The following is a 22622-nucleotide window of genomic DNA, read 5'->3' as shown; positions in this document are numbered from 1 at the left end:
GCTAGGAATCTTCCATTGGGAAAGCTCATCTATTACACGGTTGTACACGCTATTCATATGTATTTGTTTTTCTCTGAAGTATTACAAATGTTTAGTCTATTTGTAGCGTTTTAAAATAACTTGGAACTGTTCCAGCATCTTGTTTCAAATATGGTTATTTTCTGTTTTCAAGTTGTTTTAAGATTGATAAATGAGACAAATATTGTTATTCGAAAGAAAATAATTACAAACACTATCTCTCATTGAAAACAAGTCTATGCTTTGCATGTGCATACGTCTCTATGTATATCGGTATCTATACACGTAAATAAAGGTTCTGCAGTGAGTACCAAATGGTGCAAGTTAACACCTAGCATTAGATGATTGGAATTTTCTTAATATATCAAATTCCTGTTTTTTGTTTTAAGTGAAATACTATGAAGAATTTACTACCTTTCTGTTCCTATAATGTGCAGTGTCTGCTACAGCTTTGATGTTCAGTAGTTGACTCAAAAGTTTGCTGGAGCTGACTAACGATTCACCAGAGATTTTTGAGAGAGATTTTGCTGTCATTTTCAAGCTTGAAGAGGTTTGCTGTTGCAGCCATCTGGTAATTCTTGGTTCTCTAGAGAAAAAAGAATCCTTTTGATAAAACAGATCAAAGTGTTCTGTTCTTTCAGTGAATGATACCTATAAGTAACATAGAACCAATTTCACGCTGCCTGCCTCATTCGCTGAAGTCTTGCATTCTGGTTACAATACAATATTGGTCATGCATTATATTTTAAATATAGTTAAACCATTATTTAAATAGTTCAGTTCTTGGGTAATTAGGCAAACTAATCCCAGAAATTCCTGATTTACCAAATGTGCTGTCATGATTTGTAAAATCAGTGCTTAAATTCTGTTGCTCTTTGTATTAGCCACGCAGGTAAGGGGACTCTCAAAGACTCTTTTTTTTTTTTTTCTATACCACAAGCCTAAAATTTAGACTTTTGGACTGTAGGTGATGTACAAAGGCAGATGTTTGGCAGTGAAGGGCAAATACAGTGAGAAAGTTAGAACAGGAAGTGTATGCTGCAACATCCCCTTGAAAGGAAACAGATCTCGGTCTGGGTTGTACGTACACCTTTGAGGCTTGTCTGGTAGCAGGCTGTTCTTTCCATTCCATCAGGCATTCCGGATGTGCAATTGCCATGACCGTACATGTCTAGTCTCATAGAATGAGTTTATTGCACCACAGATGTGATACAAGAAGCCAAACAAGAGTGGGGAAGGTTTTACCTTGCAAGTTGTTCCATTAAAGGATGTGTGAATGCGATTTGGTGCTGTGTCTCAGCAGAAGAAAGGTGAAATTTAGGGTTATGACACACCAGGCTTCTACACATGAAATGAGGCATTATTCTCCTTGTAGAGGTGATACAGCTCACAATGAAACTAAGGAGATGTGTGTGTATCTCTTTGGGATGTAGCCTGCATCATCCTAAAAATTTCATGTAAAAGTAATAGTCTTATAATCATTTAACTATTAAAAGTATTGGCTGAATGGCAGATGCGAATGAATATTAGGTAATTACCACAAATTCTTCAAACTTTACTGTTCCTTTTTTTTTTTTCTTTTGGGAGTTTGGTGAAGGAATAGCTCATTTTTCATGTGGGAAAATTTGCCTGAATTCCAATTTTCAAGAGGTATATAGATGGAGGGAAGTTCAGTGTGCTTGTGCTTACTGTTATTGTTTAAGCCTTTCAGATGGCTACCGGAGGGATGTCTGGCACTCTAATTTCTCATTAAATCCACCAACAATTATCGATTTGTAATTCCATACTTTATAATCTTCCACACACTTTTGCATTTCGCTCCTTGCGCCTCTGCCTCAGATGCATATGTATGCCTGATTCTTTACTTCCTTGTCTGCTTGACAGCTACAATTGAACTTTATTTGTCTTTCTTTTTTCAGTGTGGGAACTTTGCTGTTTTGGTGGATGTTCATATTTTGCCCGAAGGCTCCAATAAAGACACCAGCTGGTTTTCAGATCAGGAGAAGGAGGTACAACAAATAACCATTTTACTTCAAAAGCCTGTGGTTGCGGGGAAATGCTGGATAGCCTTGAACTGTTCTGCATTTTTCAGTGTTACAAATGAGAGCATTGCTGGTTATGCCTAACTGAATGGTTGCTGTGGGGCCCCTAAGTGAACTATATGTGCTTTTTGGGTCACTAATGGCTGCTTTCTATTTCCCTTCTAGTTTTTAAGCTCTGCATGTGTATGCATGTGGTTTTGATTCTTCTGACTTCGGTTTTAAAAGCATCTCTCTGACGATATCTTTGTCTTTTGTAAACTGTCCTGAGTGGTGAATAGTGGATTGTGACAGGTGTCATTTTTGTAGAGCTTGTTGGTGAAAAGCCCATTAATTGTTTTATCACATTTAGAGAAGTGTGAATGGTATTTTATTTAGAGAGCAAGTGCAAGAAAATGTAATGTATGTGCACGACATGCAAGGTAACGTATAACAGAACCACTGGATCTCATTAAAGGAGATTACCAAACTTGATTTTTAAATGTATCATTTGAAAATCCTGACAGCAGATGAAATCTTGGAAATTCAGAGTGTCAGTGACCAGTAAAATTACAAATGTAACTTTCATCAGATTCTGTGAATTTTGTTAGAATCTCGTGATGAGCTTCTGCCTGGAGTTTTCCCTTATTTCAGTCTGTGTGGGAACTTGAGAAGTTCCCTGTTGAAAATGAATGCAAGACATGTTTGAGATGCCTGTGGACTTTCCCGCAAGTCTCTGTTACGGTAATTTTCAGCAGATAGCTTTCCTAATAATGGCGTAATTAACTTGTCACTGCAGAGCATCCCCGTATGGCTCACAGCAATGTGTTTAAAGAAAATGGGAAAAAAACCCACAAGTTAGTGTTCCGAGAGGGGGAAGGCAGAATATTTATCAGCTTCGCTTGATTTGTGCTTTAAGAATCAGACAAAGAAGAAAATATGGGAAGTCTTTTAGATTACTTTTTTCCTCAAGTAAATGAATTCTCCGTAACACTTCTATTTATAATTGGCACTATCTTGGTTATAACTTTTAAGTGTTTTCAAAATCTATTTTGTATCATTGCCAAAACAAAAGATGTGCATTTCAGGAAATTAGATCATGATTGATTTAATAAAGAGGCACGACGGGGCAGCATTCATTGCATTGCTGTGACCGTGTATTTTCAGAGAAGTGCAAAGGTTGCATGTTTTTGACAACGAAGAAGTGTGGTTCCAATAGCTTTACAATTCGCTTCCTTTTCCAGAGTCTTTGTTATGGTGGGGAGAAAAGGTCAAATTATGCTATGTGCTCTTTTTCTTTTTATGAGAGCTTTTAAATTTCCACTGCAACAAGTTTTTTACATCTCCAGAATTCGTCACCCTAACGGTGGTACAACCTTGTTTGTTTGTTTGTCTGTCTGAAGAACTGTGGGGCAATGCAGATGCCTTTAGGTGCCCCGTAACACAAGCATGGTTTCTGCTGATCCTCCCTTCCCCTGGAAGAAATCAGTGGCTGCTCTCAGTGGGATGCAGAGCCCTGTGGAAGGATAACGTGGGTGTGCAGCACGGTACCTCTGCAGAGAAGGGATGGGCGTGCTCTGCTGGCGGCACGATTCACGGTGCAAGGAAGAACGCAGGTTGTGTGAGGCAGGCTGGGAGCTGCATACAAGCCTGTAAGCGTGGGGATGGTGTTAGAAAGGGCCATGCACATTGTCTGGCTGGGCACTTAAGTGAGCACAGTCTGCTTGCTGCTCTGGGGTGTATAAGGAGTCATTTGGGACTCACGTACACAAATCAATAATTTGATGCTTTTCAGGAACTTCCCTTTCTTTCTGTCCTACTCTTTCTAGTTTTCCTGCCCTTTGTATCTTCTTTCTTTTCCCCTGGAGTAACAAACTCAAAGTTTTAGCCTTGCACACGAAGAAAGAACTGTTTCTTTCTTAGGCTGTTTGCTCTTCGTGTCCTTGCTGGAATCTCTCCATTTGCATACAGAAAGGTCTGAGTTGCGAGTTCTGTTTAGTGGAGGACTAGAAGTAAGAGAAGATTATCTTGAAAATTGCTCATTTACTCTTTCTTATATATAGACATGTATAGTTCTTTGCAGAGAACCCCTAAAATAAAATTTCCCTAGGCATAACAACAGAATTAAACATTTTCCATGTAAATTAAGGAAACGTGTGCTGATCTTTTTGTTGTGGAAGGAACCAAGTACAAACTCCTTCCTCTGCTTTCTAGACTTTTCATTCTAACCTGAGTGCGTAGTCCTATTGAAGGAATGTGTAATGGGATCACTTTAATGAGTTAAACAGAGGAATAGGCAGATACTCTATTTTACAAGTATATTCTTCAAGCAGAAAGGAAAGTATATTTCTAGCTGTAAGGAGAAAATACTATTTGTGGTTGACCTATATATGTGTGTTGCTCTGACTTAGAGCAATATGTTAAAAATGTTCCTCTGCATACTTGGTAGATAAATCCAAAGGAAATTTCAAGCCAAGATATTTTATTTTAGGTGGTACTAATATAGTTTTGTCTCATGTCCAAACAGTATAAAAAGGTAAAATGATACCTTTGTATGCAGCAAAGTATCATTTCTATGAGCACAAAGTTAGACATAATGGAAAAAAGATTTCTGAAGGAAAAGGCTCAAATGTGTGCACATCTTAATCTGAAAACTTACTCTAATATTTGAGAGAGAAATATTTTGCTTTTATATCATGGTGTTTCTTTTTCTGTAGTTATTCTGGATGAAAGGTTTGTTCTTCTTGCAGAGTTGTCTGTATTTTGTTGTTGTGTTGTGCTTTGAAGGAAGTTTGAAAAATATGAACGCATAAATTTAGGAGGAGAAAAATCAAAACGAACTGGAGGAATTAGGTTACTGTGACCAAGTTAGCTCTAAGTCCTTCCTTCCCAAATTACACTGAATTGAACCAAAATATCTGTTGTGGTTTATATGGATTCTTGCAGTGTGTGCTGACAATTCCTGGGAGTATTTTTTACTAATGTTTTGCTTAAATTTCTGGTGTTATGATGCTTACAATGCGTATTTTTTCATACTTTGTATACAAAATAATTTTCTTTTAATATCAATGATATTTAATGCCATAATGTATTTCTATTACTGAGAACTTCAGCAATTTTCTGTAAATAAATTGCACCATGCATTGTGTCCTATCTGAATCATAATGTTTTTGCTCTCTTATTCTTCAAAATTGTAGAAAAAATTGTAAAAATGTGTTTTTAAAAAAAGTTTAGAACTGTTAGAATTTCTTTTTCTTGTTCTAATGCATTTCTTAAGGATTGTGCTTCTCACCTCTGTGTAACACCACAGTACCTGATTGTGGATGGTATTCTTTCTTTTTATGTTGGAGTGATTTTGTACCTTCTGTTGTGCATGCATTGCATGGAAGCTTAGCTCTGAAGAGGGAAATGGTTACTCTTTCAGGAGGTCTGCATGTGCCTAGAAGAGGTGGTTGTTTCACGGATCAAACACTACTTGGAAGCGCGTAAACAGCGTGGTCAATGGAAGTCAGTGGAACATGCATCTTCAACTCCTCTGTTTATTACAGGTAAAATCAATTATTTAATTTATAATATAATAAAACAAGGCATAGTATGGTGGAAACTGCTGTTCTTTATTTTTTTCATGAGAAACTTCCCTTCATGAAACCTAGTAAAGCCAAAATATCTGTGATTTCGGGGTTTGAAATTACTTTGGTTATGTTATTGAAAAAACAGGAATGGGTTTTAATTTTCTGTATATTGTTGAAAAATTAACATCTCACTTGTACTGTTAATATGAGATGCTATAATTAAGCAGAATAAAGGAATCCTTTGTCCTCTAAAAATGATGGAAGCCTGTCTTTTTTGTGAAGTCAGGTTCCTACTCATACATCTTTTCTATTCTGGAAATATTTTTTTCCTTCCTTTTGCTATTTATTCGTTCTTAAAAAGCCACTATCATGTGATAAGTGGCATTTGTTGTTTCACCTGTGTAACTACAGACTTGGTAATGAAGTCAATGACCTTGGAAGGCTTTGGTGGATTAACTGCCGTGCAGAAAATAATAGCTGTTAGAGCATTTACCCAACTGGAACAATTGTGTTGGATTTTTATGTGTGTGAGGGTGGTGAAACTAGTAGATACAATTCTGGTATACTTTTTTTTTTAATAAAAAATGATGATTACTATAGCTTTTCTTCAAATGTTAGGACCTAATGGCTTGCCAGTTTTTGTTTAATGTTAATTCATTAGCTGTTCTAGTTAGGTGAGTTTTAAGAAGTTAATAGACTTATTTGTTTGTCTTATGCTTCAAAATCAAGCTATTTTTAAATCGTTCCTAGGAAATGAATGATTTTAGTTTATTACCAGCCTGGAGCATGTTATAAACTTGTTACCATGCTCTTCTAGTTCTGAGTGAACAAATAGAATTTTCTTATGCTGAAAGCAGAGGAGCACTGCGAAGGGTGAGATGGGAAATTCTGAGATTTGTTGAGATTTTTCTTTTTCTTTTACCAAGTGATATTTTTCACTGATTATTTTCTTAAATTTCTTGCCTCAGTAGAAGTATGTTTTCAAAACCAATGATTTTGTAAGATAAAAGTACCAGACAAGCTGGTTGTTCTTGCACATGCAGGCAGGTGCACTAGTTTGAGGGAGTTCTTGAGATTTTTAAGGTCCTGTATTTTCTTTCATATCACAAACTTTTCAGTCAGAATACTGGTACACTGCTCAGCAGTTGTGAACTGATCTGCTTGACTCTTCCCCTTATTTCGTGAAAATGAAGAACCTAAGATCATCAGTAATATCTCTAACAGTTTTAGATTAAAGAGTATTTACTTTGGATGAGACAGAATTTCTGTTTCATGAGTTTTCTGCATGTAATCTTGACATCAATAATTAACACTAAAAAAAATAAAGGAAGAAAAAGTCTGTGATAAGGAACGTTCATGTTGAACGTCATTTCCAAATCTCTCTTCTTCCCTCAGCCCACTTTGCTCAGGGCTGTAATTTGTAAGAAAGGAGTGCTTTGTTCAAGAATCAAGTTTATTCAAGTTACATTCAAGTCTATTCTTACCTGAAAGGGAAATAGCAAATATAGTAGGTGGGTGTTCACCAGAGCAACTGGGACCTACCTCTGAGTGACTGACCCTTTTAGGTGAGCCACATAGCTAATACTTTTTATCTTGTGTTTCACCTTCCTCTCTTTGGTCACAGTTTTGGTGGAGTGTTGGTGCAGTACATATTTCCCTAGGCATATATATATCTCTTATATATATCTTCTCAAACAGATGAAGTGCAAGGTAGCTGGCCAGTGTTTGCCTGACAGCATTTTGAAGTACACAGAGAAATGTGCAAGCTTGATATGTGGCTAACTACACTGGCATTCTGTAGCTACTGCTGGTTAAATATTTAAGCTTGCAGTTACTGTTGCATCTGGAGGTTATGAAAAGTTTTGGAGTTCTTCAAATTGGATGTGGTTTCTTTTTCTCAAAGTTATGCAAGTCTGTGTCTGGAGTTTCGCTGCAGTAAAATCACCACTATTGCAAGTCAGAGTGTATCTATGAAGAACATTAAGATGTTTATTAGTTCATTATTTATTATTGCAGCTCAGCACTCCACCCTTCTTTGGGTGTAATTTTTTGTTAGCTTGTTCTTCACGTTACAGGATGCATTCAAAAGTTATTAGACTCAGAATTATTAGTGCAGGTTAGTAAGCTTTTAGACTGCCTTTAATATCAAAGTTGCTGGATTGGAATTTTCCTCAGAAATGGAAACCAAGCTACTTTACTTGGGTTAGCAGGTCTGGTTCTGCTTTCTAGATCTATAGACCAGACTGGCTACCGTTATGATTTTGAAGGGAATTTCTTTAGCTATCACAATTTCTTTTAAATATTAACATTTAGTTGTGTTTAATGTTAGTACTAGTTACTGCCACCTTTCAGTTTTGTGGCACAGAATGTAAATATCCATTTGTGTAACTTGTTAATTTACGCTTCTTTTTCAAGTTACACCCACACAGCAGTATGTGGTGGGTCGCATACCATCTCATTAGGAAATCTGTGGGTGTTACACATAGGAGAAGAAAGAAAGAAAGAATGGAAAAATGAGAGGAAGTAGCCAAGACAAGCAAGTTCTTCCTATTCTTCCTTCTGTCTGAACAATTCCCCCACCCCTCCCAAATGGCCAGTAAGAACAATATGCCAAAGTAAGCTTTAATTTAGTCTTTGGTCATAGGCCTTGGTATAAACTCTCCATTTCCTGTGTTTAATTAATGTTCAAAAGTGTTTAATTTTTCTTTATTTTTTAAAAAAAGAAAATTAAAATGAGGTAAATTTAAAAAGATTCGATTTTGTCTGTATCCAACCTGCATGGCCAAAATCATGTAGGAAGGGCATTAACCATATATGGTTTGGTCTCATTATTTGAAGTTAAGTGAATTTAAGCCAACTGACAATAATAATTATAGTAATAATAGTAAACATGTATTAGCAAATTTAACTCATTCAAAAAAAAAGTAACTGTACATACCTGTTTCACTTTAAGTTGCATAAGCTTTAAAGTTAGAACTATTCTTTGTGTGTATATATATATATATATGTTTATGCCAAACATTTTCAGTTTGCACCACTTGTGCTGCTCAGTAACTCGTAGTTGTTTTTAGTGATAATATTGAGCATCTTTAGTCTTACTGTCATAATATTCACCCAAATACAGAAAGGCTGTAGGCCTAAATAGGCTAAAAGCAAAGCCTGGCTTTTCATGTTCTCAGAAAGCGTCTGTTCCTGATGAAGTGTAATAAGAATTAAGTAACTAGAGGCTATAAAGAGGGTCATGTAGGGATGCTAAATACAGGAGCATGATAAAGGGAGGACTGTGGAAGATTAAGGAAGAAGGGAAAGTTCACATGGGCATAGAGGAAAGAAAAAGGAAGATGTGTAAAGAAAATATGGACCTTAGAAATGGAAGGAAAGAAGAAAGGAAGAAGGTATCTTGTAAACAGACCTTCTCCTTCTTCCCTCTCTTGAATGCGGAGAAAGTTCGAGATGTTTACCCTGCAAATCATTTTCAGATTTTTTTTTTCATTCCTTCCCTAGCATCCCTGTTGTTTTTCTTGGCTTGATGGTGGGACATTTTTGCTCTGATTTCAGATCTTGTATCGTACTGTGTTTCCTACAGTGAAAATAATTAGTCACATGCCACAGATAGTTCACAGCTTGATTTTATCTGCATTCTCTGGAATTGAGTATTTTAAAAAATATTTTTAACTTTGTTTTCTAAGGAAAATTGAGTTAATTGTGATCATATTTTCTGTCTGTTTCTGTTTGCCTGACCATTTTTTCCCTCCGATTGCTTTTTTCTAAATTGTTTGAACTTAATGACAGGTAGAAATCTCAGGGGATATATTTGTAAGCAATTCAGATAAGCTTACTGAAATGAGGAAAAGGAAGAAGTGCAAGTCCTTTGATGAATAGTTCAGCCTTACATAGATCCGGTGTCAGAGTTCACATCTTTTTAAATATTTAAAAAAAAAAAAAAAGATTCTATTTCATAAGAAAATACATTTCATTCGTTCTGTTTCTCATGAAACTATTTTTTTTTTTTGCTCCTGTAAAGACACAAAAAATATTTACTATTCACTATTTCTATAGTAATTGGAGTGTGTAAAGCGTGCATAGGGTAAGTTCCCTGTTACAATTCTGTGGCAGCAAAACTGATTTAAAATATTCCCACCCTTCTGTCTTTAAACTCTTATACCTCTGCAGTGAAATAGTATTCAGTTTGTTTTTAACAAGAATTATTTCATCTGTCTTCCTTAAAGAGCAACTCCACAAAAACTTGATGGGTGCAACTGAAATGTAAGCAAGCTGTAGCGGAAAAGCTTACAAGGAGGGACTGAGGAGAACAAAAGTCTTTTGAATGAACTTCAACGTTTGCAGTTGCACATTTTGGTTTCTCTCTCTCCAAATAATTACTTTGCAGCTTCTTCAGAATGGAATAATTTATGATTTGTTACCCAGTCCTGCAGTTCTTTGTGAACCTTAAACTTACGTTCATCCCTCTGAGTTTCATAGCTCCCTGAAGTATGCAGCAATTTATGCAGTATCTTAATTAAAATGTTCTACTTAGTATTTTGTGGTTAATATTTTGTGTATTTGCTTTAGATTACTTTTTTTTTTTTTTCTTTTTACAGACAGCCTATGGAGGAGTAATGGCATCTTTTCTTTCATTGGACTGTTTTTTTTTTCTTTTAGAAGATAAAATTATATATCTGAGGTTGTTGTTGTCTCAGGGAAAAGGATATTTGGCAATACTTATGCCCTTCTTGAGTGTTTTCTTTAGTGATTTTCCTCTTACTTTAGGTTTTAATGCAAAATAATGGAGAAAAGCTCCAAGAAGGGCAATGAAGATCATTCAAGATGAGGAAATGCAGAATGGGGACATGTGAAAGACTGGGAAAAGCTCAGTGTACTAGGACTTTTAATGTTAGTACTAGTGTTAGCCCAGAAGGATAAGAACTAGGAGAACACAGGAAGTCTACAAAATCATTTCTCATCTCCTTTTTTTTCTTTTTCCCTCAATCTGAGAACAAGTGGGCTTCAAATGAAGTTACTGGAAGTCAAATTTGTTAGCAGAGCTGTGGAACTCTTTGCCAAAGGGTGATGAATATGATAGATGCTTATGTTGTATCCACAGATTTCGGCAAGAACACGCGAGAGGAATCCAGGAAGGGTATGGAATTCACAGAAATCTCCTTGGGCTCACTGAAGGTCCAAGCTGAGAAGGCTAGGAGAGAACCGGGGGGAAATAATTGCATACAGTTTACTCTTGTGTTTGATCTTCCCTTTTATCCTTTTCTAGTGACTTTAAATGGAAGGCATTGAGCTGTGTGAACCTTTGATCTTATCCAGTATGGCCCTTCTTATCGTAAGGAAAAAGCCTGTGCTGTAAACGTTATTATGTCAGAGAGAGGTTGATGTGTTTCGAAGATTGGCAGAGCAAATTCTAGGCTTTCTAGATTGAAGGATCTGCATTTGTCTTTTTCCTGATATTAAACTATTACAGAATTTAGCAGTTGCTATCTCTGTCTTACTTGGGACATTTGCAGATGTAGCACCAGATCTGTTGAATGCTTTCTCCTTACTTTAGTTCTCTCCTAGGTCCATCTCCCACGTGAAGTTATTTTTGGTCTTGGGTAGGAAATGAAATACTGTTGTATTTATTTTAAAGATACTCTATAACAAAGTGTTTTACGTAGGTACTATTGAAAAGAAATATATTATTTGCTTAAAACAATAGGGTGAAAGTTACTGCTGTGTATGCGTGTGAGCGAAGTCTGTGGCTGCATGGACAAACATGGTAGCTACTATATGTAAGCTAAAAAGGTCTTTCTGTAGCATCCAAGCAGAACTGCATAGTAATTTTGCTGTTTATGCAAAGGCATGTATATTTATACAAATTAAAAATGTATTTTTTATTATTTTTATGGTATAGTTATTCAAAGAATAAGCAGTCATTAATCCTGTATTTATGGAGTGGAATTATGTCTCGTCTTTCAATGTATTGACACTGGCTGGAAGCTAGTAGTCAATTTACCCATCCAAAACATGCAGCGTATAATTAATTATATCTAACTTTGCAAATCTGGTGGTTTAAACTCTGTCCATAAATAACAGAAGTAGGTGGGTGCTTGTCACTTCATCTGGTACATTTTAAAATACATCTTCAGATGATGTGAATCCAGAAGAGCTTGTTTGTCTGTATCAGTTAGAACTGGAGTTCAGAATACTAGTTTATAGATGTTGCAAATTAAGAAAGTTTAAATTTACTTTTAATTTGTGCTTTACTTGATTGATATTCACTTGAGAATATCACCATGAATCTCATTTTGACTGGGGCATTATATTGCTACCTTCCGTAGGATAACTTAACACCTACTGTTTTTGGAATCCGCGTGGAGGGATTTTGAAAATAGTTCCCTAAGCACTTGCTGTTTCTTGCACCACTGACAGATTCTTCTTTGCACATCTGTTCCTCTTGAAAGCACTTTCTTGTGTGCTCTGTATAGTTTTTAAAGCTTCCACCTTCACCTGGAAGCAGGAATCCAGAGGATAGGATATCGGTGTTATCTTCTTTAGACTTGTTTGAACACGAGGAACAGTAGGAATAGATTTTAAAGTGCTCGCTGTTCCAAGTGGATTTTTCTGGGGAATAAATTTGACTTTTTCTTCTTCCATCCATAATGAACACAGCAAACCGGATTTCTGCTAGGAACATTTCGTAGATCCTGTGGTCTGCATTTGATGGATGCTCACTTTCCTTTTGTTAGAATGTCTAAAATATTGCAGAAGAAATGGTCAGTATGAGAGAGCTGATTTTCCTTAGCTGTCTGATTTTTACAAATAAATCTGTGGGATTGCTAGGAGACTGTGCTGCTTGGAATATTCCACAGAAAAAGTATGTATGTCATCATCTTCTAGTGAGGGCAGTTTGGCAATAATAAATGCATTCCCCTGAAGTAAAGTGTGTGGAAACATCTAAATCTGGTCATGTATTTGTTTGGCTAAATTTTAATGTAGTATGAATATGCCTCAGGATTTCTTTTTTTTTTTCTAGCTCGTATACGTAAGAGTGCATTTCTCATTTGTTTGTATGCATACTGAGCCTACATTTTGGATGTCTTTACGTTCCAGTTGTGGTTGTTTTCTGTGTGCAGCTGTGGTGACCATGTATTTAGGATGTCTGTTTAAAACAAACAAAAAAACCTTACAAAACTTTTGAAATTCTCTGTACTGCTGGGACATGGATTCTCTTGAGGTCATAAAAAATCGTAAGTGATCTCATTGAGCAAGGGTTGCAGTCACTGAGTTTTTTAGCAGGCACATGTTCGCAACATCAGGATCTTCATCAGCGTCTTGGGCTTGGGAGTTTCTTGTATAACTAATAAAAATAAAAGCAATAAATTGAAAATACGGATAATGAAAGTGGATGTAAAGGGAACTATTTCTAAGGGGAGAAGAATGACTCTAACAATTGACTAGGTTTGATAGCTTCTTCTATCTTCTTTTTAATTAGTTCACAGTATAGTAAATGAGGTGGGAAAAAATAAGGATTTGATTTTTTTTATATTGACATGATATGAGGTTCCTTTAATTAAAAAAAAGAAAAAAATGAATAGAGGGTACTCTAAATGTTTCTAAAGAGAGTAATACTATTTTGGTTACAATGTAAGCAAGATAGAATAAGGAATTGAAAGAAAGCCTAAAAGAAATATGATTTCCTCAGAAATATTTGGAAGAATTTACTTAATTGCAACCAGAAGTTTGACCTGGAAGTGTAACGTTTTGACCTTTTAGCTGCCTGGTTTCCTAAATGTGTTGTTTTGTTCCCTCTAAACTGTGAGAAAATCTGTTTTACACATCTTTAACCCTTTCATTGTCTAGAAATGTTAGTATATGTCCCCAAACTATAACCAGCAGTCTAAGAAAAACAGAAACTTAAATTTCATCATCATATGAAAAAGAGAAAATACTGCTTCATAAATTGCAAACATTTTTGTGGGTTTATTTATATTTGCAAATGTTTTAGAAGGCTTTACAGAAATCTATGCAGATAGAGATGGAAGGCCAGTTCTTGGAAAAAAGAAGTCATGCATACTTTCCTTATGTAAGTAATTCAGAGAAAGGAATTGTGTGCATTTGATTCTGTACATTGAGCCATCACTAGTCAAGGTGCTTGCTGTATTGTTTGTTGTACACAACATTTCCACTGACTGAAAATATTCATGGCATGAGCGATAGCTCGTAATCAAAACTACACCTGCCAAACTTTGCAGAGCCTGGGTCTTAATTTATTAAAAATGTATGGAACTAAACCAAAATTTAGTAGTGCAGCAAATAATAAAGACTTTTACTTGAGAAGGGAAGAAAGATCAAGTGCCACGTTGACTATGCATTGTAGACATGGTAACAGGATTTGATGAATTCAGTCAGTCTCAGACAGATGAGGTAGTCTCATGCAGAGTAAAGTACAATTATCAAGGCAGAAACATTCTACCTTTAGACAGTCATTATACATATGTGTAGAAAACAAAATGATGTAGATTACGGAGCTTGCTTTAGAGAAAAAAGTCCTCTTTGCAGACCTTTGTTTAAAAATATTCAGATTTCTTTAGTGTGTGTGCATCTGTCATGGGACATAGGCGATGCTTGTCTGTTCTTTTCTCTTATATTTCCATGGCACTTGATAGGCTTACAGTTTCTGGCCTTTTTGGTTTTGCTATTGAATATTGAGAAGAGGATGTTTTATGTCCCTTTTTTCACCTATTATCTATTACACTGATGCCAGAGCCCACAAAATATTGAGGTGTGTAATTCAGGTGGTCCCTTATAATACTGTACTCTTGCGTAAGCGTAATGGAGCAGCTTGCTGCATACCCTTCTGAGATCAGGTGCCAGCTCTTTGCGCCACAGCCAGCACCTGCTTCACTGCTGGAGCCGAGTGGCACTGATCAGATGATCACAATCTTTGGTTGTTCATGGGACCTTTGCATCAGAGCTTATGAGAGGAAAAAGGTGGACACTTGTTTTGAAGTGGATCATTTCAGCAGCTAACTTAATTATGCCCATTTGCTAGCTAGCATTTAAAAAGAGAAGATGCAGAAGGCTTCGTTGTCAAGGCCTTCCAGCTATTTGCTGTGCTTCAGAATTTCCTTTTATTCTGAGTTGTTGGAAGCCTAAGAAGATTCTGTTGTGTGAAAAGAACCTGTGAGCTCCCAGTGACAACATTGTGAAATGCGTACTGGTTCAAGTCCACAGGCTTCTCTTGGAACTTGCTTGCTTTTGAAGTGTCCCCTGGTTGACAGGGTGGAAGAAAAGAGGGATCATGACCATAGACGTCTACCTTTTGGTTCCGTGTTCATTGCTGCTGTATATCAAGATCACCTTTGGAGAAAGTACCTTTTCACATTTCATGCTGTCTTTTTAGAGTTCTGCAGAAGATATCTGTTACTGGCTTTACTTTCCACCTCATGTCTCCAGAGGCAGACTATCTGGACTTTTTCACCAAACCCATAGATTCTGTAGCCATATGATACAATATACATTTCTCCACATGTTCAAAACTTGTTCCTGACATTTTTAGTGACCCTTGCCTAAAGATCTTGTTATTAGTAGAAGATGAAAGTCTTCTCAGCTATGGGAGCTATGGGGTTAAAACCCTTTCCTCTGGGGGAATATGATTTTGCAGAAGTTACTTCCTATTACCAGAAGGAAAAAGAAATAGAGCCTGCAAACCTGTAGAGGATTTGATTTGCCTTTATTTGAGAATCTTTTAGCATTGTAGTATTGGCATCTACGGTGACGTTCTAGTGAACAATAAGGGGAACCAGTCACATTTGTTAAATTCTGAAAGGTTCATTTTCACATTTTGGTTGAGTTTTTATTCTAGACTTGTCTTTGTTTTGTAGAGATTCCTGGCATTCAAAGTATGAAATCCTCCCTTTTAAGAATTTAATGGCATCAAAAATGTTTATGAAGCTCACAAGTGTCTTCAAGGAATGAAACAAGCAGCTAGGCTGAAAATACATACTTTTTTTAAACTGATTTGTGCTTTAAAGACCACTCTATGCCCTGGAAGTCGTACTTGTCACCATCTCAGTGCTTGTTTAATTCAGTCTGCCTTCTACAGCCTTACTTTAATCACTGCTAGGAATTCAGTGATGTAAGTACGTGACATTGTGTGATTTGAATACAACTGTTTCTGGCTAAATTTGGGCAGATGCTCGGCATGATTCTGAATGTACGGTGTATGTGCACACGTGACATCAGGCAGTTTTTACCCGAGCTGCTGCTGCATAGTGATACAGCTACTTTGAAGAGACTTGAGATTCTCCTCTGCTGCCATTTGTGTCACAGTGTTTACTGAAGGGTTTGTTTTTCAGCTGTCAGTGCCTTTTGGCAGGTACTAACGGATGCCTTCCTCCCTAGTTGTCAGGCCTGTTCCAGCAGTTGAAGAGCTCTTGGCACATGGCTTGGTCAGAACTACAGTTTATGCATTTGAAACAACAAGGATTCATAAGTAGCTTTCAGTTTGTGTGTTGAAGCCTGTCACAATAAATAATATGGTCATAAAGATCAACCAAAAGGTGAAATCAAATTTTGTCTCCTATAAAAAAAACAACAGTCTGTGGGGATGGTACACTGATCTTCAAATATGTGGCCTTGTCTGCTTGGATACATGGCCAGTTGATGTTAGTTATTATTTCTTATACAATATGATTGAGTTGTGAGAAAGCTCTTCTCCAGGACTGGATCAGTCTGCCTCTCCATCTCTGGGTTTAATGATGAGAAGGCGGTCTTTCCCTTCAGAGCTGCTGTGTACTGAGGATCGCCAGCAGATGCATTTCTCACCTTGAGTCAGCATGGTCTGATACATGCTTTTCTTCTCAGTTCTTTTCTCCAGAATGCCAATGACAATCAGGCCAAGAAATGCCTTATACTAGATCCAATTTGCTCATTATAGGTCTGACGGGAGAATAAATTCCACGCCTCCTGGTTAGAAGAGAGCCCTGCAGCCCTGCTCTTGCTTTTAGATTTCATCATATGGCTCGGTCCAGTTTTGCTGGCAATGGCTCATATGCTGAAAGTTTTAGATGGTGTGCTGTGCCCAGCAGTCTACACTCTGACAGAAGAAAGGATTCTGCTAGGCATATCATATCCTGTCTTAATCCAATTCATTTGAAGTTTGCTTAATTTCTTTGCTCTAACCAGAGGTCCTGTTCTCTGATAGGAGCCAAATCTTTGTTCTATGTCCCTTATGAGCCAGATCTCTTATCTGTTTGCGTTATCAAGTGGCCTGTGCTGAGAAGAATTGGCAAATAGAAGAATTGTGCTAATACTGGTAAAACTGTGAGAGGGGAGAGTAAGAGGAAAAAGCAGTAATGAGTTTTTGCCTGTACTTGGTTTAAGCTGTCTCTAAGGCACCCTGCAAAATACAGAAGAAAAGTACATCCCTGAATTTATTTGCGGAAGAGTTTTCAAGAACAAACCTTGCATATTTGCAACGTGAGAGAGTCATTGGTAGAACTGTAAAGAAGAGGAGTCTTTTGGTTTTGTGCATGGAAAATAGCACCCGCGGTGCTGTGTTAAATGCCTTTAGCTTACGTCTGACTCTTCCTGACGTGTGCATGCATGCATACACACACACATGTCCACGTAAATATAGTCAATACAGCACCCAGGCTTTTCTCTTAGGCCACACTTACTGTATATAGATCTTGTGGCAAAAGTGCTTTTTTCTTAAGTATTAAAAAACAAAAATAAAGAATTAATGTATTTTTGATGTTTTTCATTACATAAAGTAATAAGTACAAGCAAGTACTTCAATAAGGAAAATTTAAGAAAATAATTTAAAACTTCTTTGAACTGAAGGGAAAATGTATGGAAGGGACTGCGTGACATCCCCGGCTATTTAAGTTGATCTGATCCCACTGTTTGGTCTATGAAAATCGGCACTAGATGAAGATCTGTTATACTTCTAGTCACTACCTATGAAGTTAATAGGGTTTTCTGCAGGAAGGATCTGAGGTGGTGGTATGGAAATTCTGTACCCACTTGGAATACTGGAAAAGGCTCAGTAAGCCTCAGTAGCTTCTTGGTTGTTCTTTCCTTCCCATTCTGCTGCCCCTAGTTTAGCCTAGACTCAGGCTTAAACTTACATGCAACATTTAAACGCTTTTGAATCTTGTCTAAATTAGAAATCATGACCTGGAGCAGATGAAGTGAATGTGTGCATTTGTTCTGGGGGAGGAAATCTGCATAGTCACCAGTAGGTTTAGAATAAAATGCTTTTTCTTTTCTTTTTTCCTTTTCAAGTTTACAAATGATCAGGAATTTGGATTTGGTGATGAATAATTTTAAGTGGAGAAATCTGACCACTAAAAAGGACAGTAATAATATGTCTGTAGAGCACTTTGAAGATGAAAAACTCTATATACTGTAAACACTATTACTAGTATAGCTTAATCTGGAATAATTAGCATAAGCAAAATGTAATTTTATTTAATGGGAAATAAAGTAGTTCAGAAAGTCTGATGCACCTGTATATTTATTTTCACATTGTAACCAAATAAATTTATCCTCTTTTCTGATACACATTTTAAGGGTTTGAGATTTTGCTTTATATAGAGACAGTCCTCATCCAGAATAACCTGCCAGAAACGTGAAATGCCTCAGCTAGGAGGGATGTGGGTTTGGGTTTGTTGTTTTTTGTTTGTGTTTGAAGATGGTATATAAGTGTTGTGCAACGTGTCAAGTATGGAAGTGTTCAGGGAGCAAGTCAGCCTCCTTGAACTTGTGCTGTGGCTTTGGAGAAGACTTGAGTGAGTTTTGTTACAGGGCCATGCAGGTGCCAAATTTTGCTGGGAAGCGAACACCTGCCAGGCTGCTCCAGATAACTCAGCAGCTCGGAGGCATTTTCCCAGGCTCCCAGCTGAATGGTCGCTAATAGCCGTGGGAGAGGGCTTCCCACTGCTCTGCGCTGCACCACAGCCGCCTCTTGGCAGCCTCCTGGAAGATCAAGGCAGCTTGGCTGCAACTCCTTTGGAAAGGAAAGCAAGTGTTGCTGGATAGTTTTACAGTACAGAGTCAGTGTCTGATACTTCCTCTCAGTGTCTTGAGACCATGAAATATAACAGGCAGGGCAAATTACTGTTCCCTTAAAAGGCAGCATTCACTGGGGCATGTTAAAGCTGAGAGTGAACTGTGGCTTTTCTAGAATTACTTCTATTCAGGGACATTTGGGGTTCCTTTTTTTTTTTTTTTTTTGGTTGGTTGTTTCTTGCTACTGGGATCTGATCTTTTGAATGCACAAATGTTAAGAAAAACAAACCTCCAAACTACTTTTTTTTTTTCTACCTCTGTTGGTATTCTACAAATGGAACTATGTCTACATTTTATGATGAAGAGGAAATTGAAGATTGGGCTGAGTAGGTTTGCTGATCCCAAGATGTGTGAAATTTCTCTGTTACTGGCTGAAAAACAGTCTTTGTAGCTTGAGGGTAAAGCTTGAAAGGAATGCTTAAAGAGTTAATGCTGGATTGCTTGGTCCTTTCTTCCAGATAGCATGACGAGCAGCTTTTGGTCCTCTCTGTGTATATACTGGCCTTCTTTCCTGGAACATACTTCACCGCTTGCCCTAAAGCAATGTTAGCATATGCTGGTATATAAACAGGACTGGTAGTGGACAAGTCTGAATTTGAGAGCAGATGCAGACTCATGCTGTAGAAAGTTTAAAAACTTGCAAGATGCGTGAGATTGTCAGACAAGCTGTCCTTTTGGCTCTTAGTTTTTAGCTTCATATTTCATGAAGCAAAAATGGTTAACTGGATAACATATTTCTCTTGAAGGAAGCAGAAAGAGGTTATTGCAGTTTTTATAGCTCTGCAGTAATCCAGACTATTTTAATGCTGGAAAGTTTGTGAACTGCAGTTGACTTTATGGGCTAGGTTAGATGTCACATACAAGAGGATTTCAAAATATTTGTTAAACATAGCTATATGATAGTTTCAAAATATAGGTATTTTGAATGTAATGCATCTTAAATTTTTGTCAGTCTTAGCAATAAGCACAGCAAATCATCTTTACTGGCTTTTTCAATGAAGTCAAGTAGTAAATAGTCATGGCAAGTCATAGAAACTAAAATTCTTTTGTAATGTTAGTCCCTCTGAGCAGAGCTTATTATCTCTGATGCCCATTCCCTATCAAAGCTCTACAGTACTATCAGACTTGAGATGACACTGCAAAAATGATGTAGAGATGTCTGCATCTCTTATATATTTTGCCAGGTTTGAGGGATGTGTTCTCCAGAAAGCAGTAACCAGCAGAATCAAGGGCCTTGAAGAGGAATTTGAAATTTTGTTTGCACCATTAGTCAATCAAATATAATTAAATACTTCTCAGAGAATGCCAGAACACCATGAGAAATAGTCAGATGTACGTGTCACCTGATTCTTAAAAGAATTTCAGCAATGATGTATCGTGCTTTTCTCTGTGCAAAAGCAAAAGATTCAGACATTTTTATTTCTATTCCTTCCCAAGAAAAATACATGAGGAGTGTCCCTGACACACAGAGGTGGCAAGACTCTTACTCTGTTTTAGGAAATTCATTTGTGAAATTGTACTCTTATGAATGTTACTTTTTTGGCATTACAGAGATCACAGTGGAAATGCTATCATCATGCTAATAATTTAGTAATATGAAAGGCAAATTCCTTGCTTTGGCTAACCCTACCGACAGTGTTAAAGAACTGTGGATGCCAGACTGGAAATAGCTAAAAGTAATTTTCTTTAATTGAGTTAATAAATATACAGTTAATAAAGATGGTGGATTACATCCAGATTTCTCTGTAGCACTCATCATTTTCAAGGGATGGTTTAACTTGTCACATCTTGACTTGATCTTTAAAGGGAAGTCAGAATTTAGGTATCTTCCTGAGGGGAAGGAAAAAAGATGTCTGATAAATTTCAAGGACCTTGATTGTGATCAATAACTGTAGTTCTTAACAAGACATGATGTCGAGCAGTGCTTCATGGAGAGCTCCAGGAGATCAGGAGCACAAGCAGGAGAGTTGTAGACTTTGTAGGAGAGGACATGCATTTTTCCAGGTTGTGCTTAGGAATAAGGTGTGCCTTGGCACTTGCTCAGAAGAAATTAGGATGGGAGCATATGGGCTTTCCTGACTTCCTTTTAAACCGTTGGAGAGAAGAACAGCAGTAGCACTTGACTTTTGAACTCTTCTATGATAATTGCACCTAGGGTAGCTGACTATCTTAGAAACACAGGAACAATACAAGCATTGCAAAACTCATCAGAGCTTGGGGAAATATCATTAACTGTCTTGCCAATTCATTTTACTGAGGTGTATAGAATGACTGTAGAGGGAGGAGTCACAGATTCTAACTTTCAGTTTCAGGGGGAGTTAAGTTGAAAAATACCTTTATAAATTGAGTCCTAACTTTACTCAGTGTCATTTGTGAATTAAAGTAGAACAAAAGTAAAAACTGATTTTCTTAGTTGTAGTCTAATTCTCTCTTTGCCATAATACAATCCTTTCTGTCCTTTTCTCATGCTCCTGATGCACAAGGATTTTTATTGTTCACAGAAACAAAAGACGTGTATGCTACAGGTATCTGCTGGGGCAGCCATGCTAACTCTGTGTGCTTGTAGATATTGAGGAGTCTCAGTGTATGCATTTCTTAATTAATTCAATGCAGCTGTAAATAATTAGGCCTTTTGTGAATTTTTTTTTGTAGACAACCTTTTTTCTATCAGCTTTGAGTATGTCATCTTTCTCTAGAAAGCAGTGAAACGCAGTTAAGTAAATGATCATTGGTAGTTTTCTGGTAGAATACGTAGGAAAACTGTGTAGTAACTAGGACTCTAGCCTTTTGGACTAGAGACTCAACACTAGGCTGTTAAGTGGATGACATCTGTGATCAATTAATTGACTTAAATTTATTTCTATGGTTGTATAGCAGAACTTGAAGGTTAGTAAATTGCTTTGATTTTTTCATTCCAAATGCTAAGTTTTTGAGACTTCAATATGAGCAGTTTCTTTTTAAAATACTCCTCTGAAGTTATATTTTCTCTCAACTAATCCTATCTTTGTAGATGTACCGCACTTTGAGACCAGAATGCTCAAGAGACTTTTACAATTATTACCTCTTTGTTTTATGTTGCAGCCAACAATTTTCACATTACTGCCTACTTTATGAAGAGATGGGTTAATCTTCGTTGTGCTCTAGGGAAACATTATCGTGGTAAGAAATCAGTTTCAAATACTTAGAATTATGCATTTCTGTGAGTAAAAATAAAAGGGAACTGATAGTTATTAGCTTTTGATCTACTTAAGATTTGTTTTAAAGCCTGAATTTGTTTACTCTAGAATATGTTGTCTAAAAAATGAGAAATGTTTCTTAAGATATGATTATTATTCTTTTTAAACTTAAATTTTTGTATGTCTTGCCCCAGGGTAATCAGCTCAGTCACACCAAATTCTATTTGAATGATGAGACTCAGCATTTTACTGAGTCTCTGCAGGGTGAATCAACCAGAGGTTGCAGTATGAATCACTTCATTATTGCTTGAGTGTCTTGTGACATCAACTGTATAGTACAAGTGTATGCAAGAAAAAGCTTTAATTCAGCTCAATGCTATAAAATCTTTACATGGGTGATGTCATTGGACTAGATCCTTTTTTCATGTTTTCTCAAGCCAAGATGCTCAGTAAGGAAGTGATATCAATTCTGTCCTGCCAACAGCAATAAAGAGGAACTGTAATGATCACTGCCCTTTGTGTTGAGCTTTTCGTATTTTTCTTTTAATGTAAAACAAATCCATTGGCTGCCCCTAGGAATATTGACTATTTGAATGGATATTTTAAAGGTATTTCTTTTTTTTTTTGTTTTGTTTTAAATTGAAATTCATTATATTCATGAGTGTTTAAATCTCTCTTCAAATAGCAACTGTTTTTCATTCTAACTCTATATTGGTGGAAGAGACTGGAGTGTTGATTTTAAATATTTCATTGAACTTGTTCTCTCTGCC

At 36.8% G+C, this 22622-nt stretch overlaps 1 protein-coding gene across 12 annotated transcripts in view; it reads left to right on the top strand.

Moving 5' to 3' along the window:
• The window catches only part of SLX4IP (SLX4 interacting protein), a 100037-nt gene that overhangs the window by 35421 nt on the left and 41994 nt on the right, over positions 1-22622 (top strand). For 11 of the 12 annotated variants that reach the window (XM_021390111.1, XM_021390112.1, XM_021390109.1 and 8 more), the window contains 3 exons: positions 1938-2027; positions 5461-5584; positions 21758-21835. In XM_021390111.1, the coding sequence (XP_021245786.1) occupies positions 5470-5584; positions 21758-21835 (193 nt within the window). In that variant the 5' untranslated portion in view covers positions 1938-2027; positions 5461-5469. Of the gene's footprint in view, positions 1-1937; positions 2028-3439; positions 3689-5460; positions 5585-21757; positions 21836-22622 lie in introns of all 12 variants that reach the window. The other variant, XM_021390113.1, reaches the window with a different exon arrangement.

This window comes from Numida meleagris, chromosome 3 (genome assembly GCF_002078875.1).
Source record: "Numida meleagris isolate 19003 breed g44 Domestic line chromosome 3, NumMel1.0, whole genome shotgun sequence".
Lineage (NCBI taxonomy): Eukaryota > Metazoa > Chordata > Aves > Galliformes > Numididae > Numida > Numida meleagris.
The sequence above is the reverse complement of the archived record's forward strand: the minus strand, read 5'-3'. Positions and strand labels throughout refer to the sequence as shown.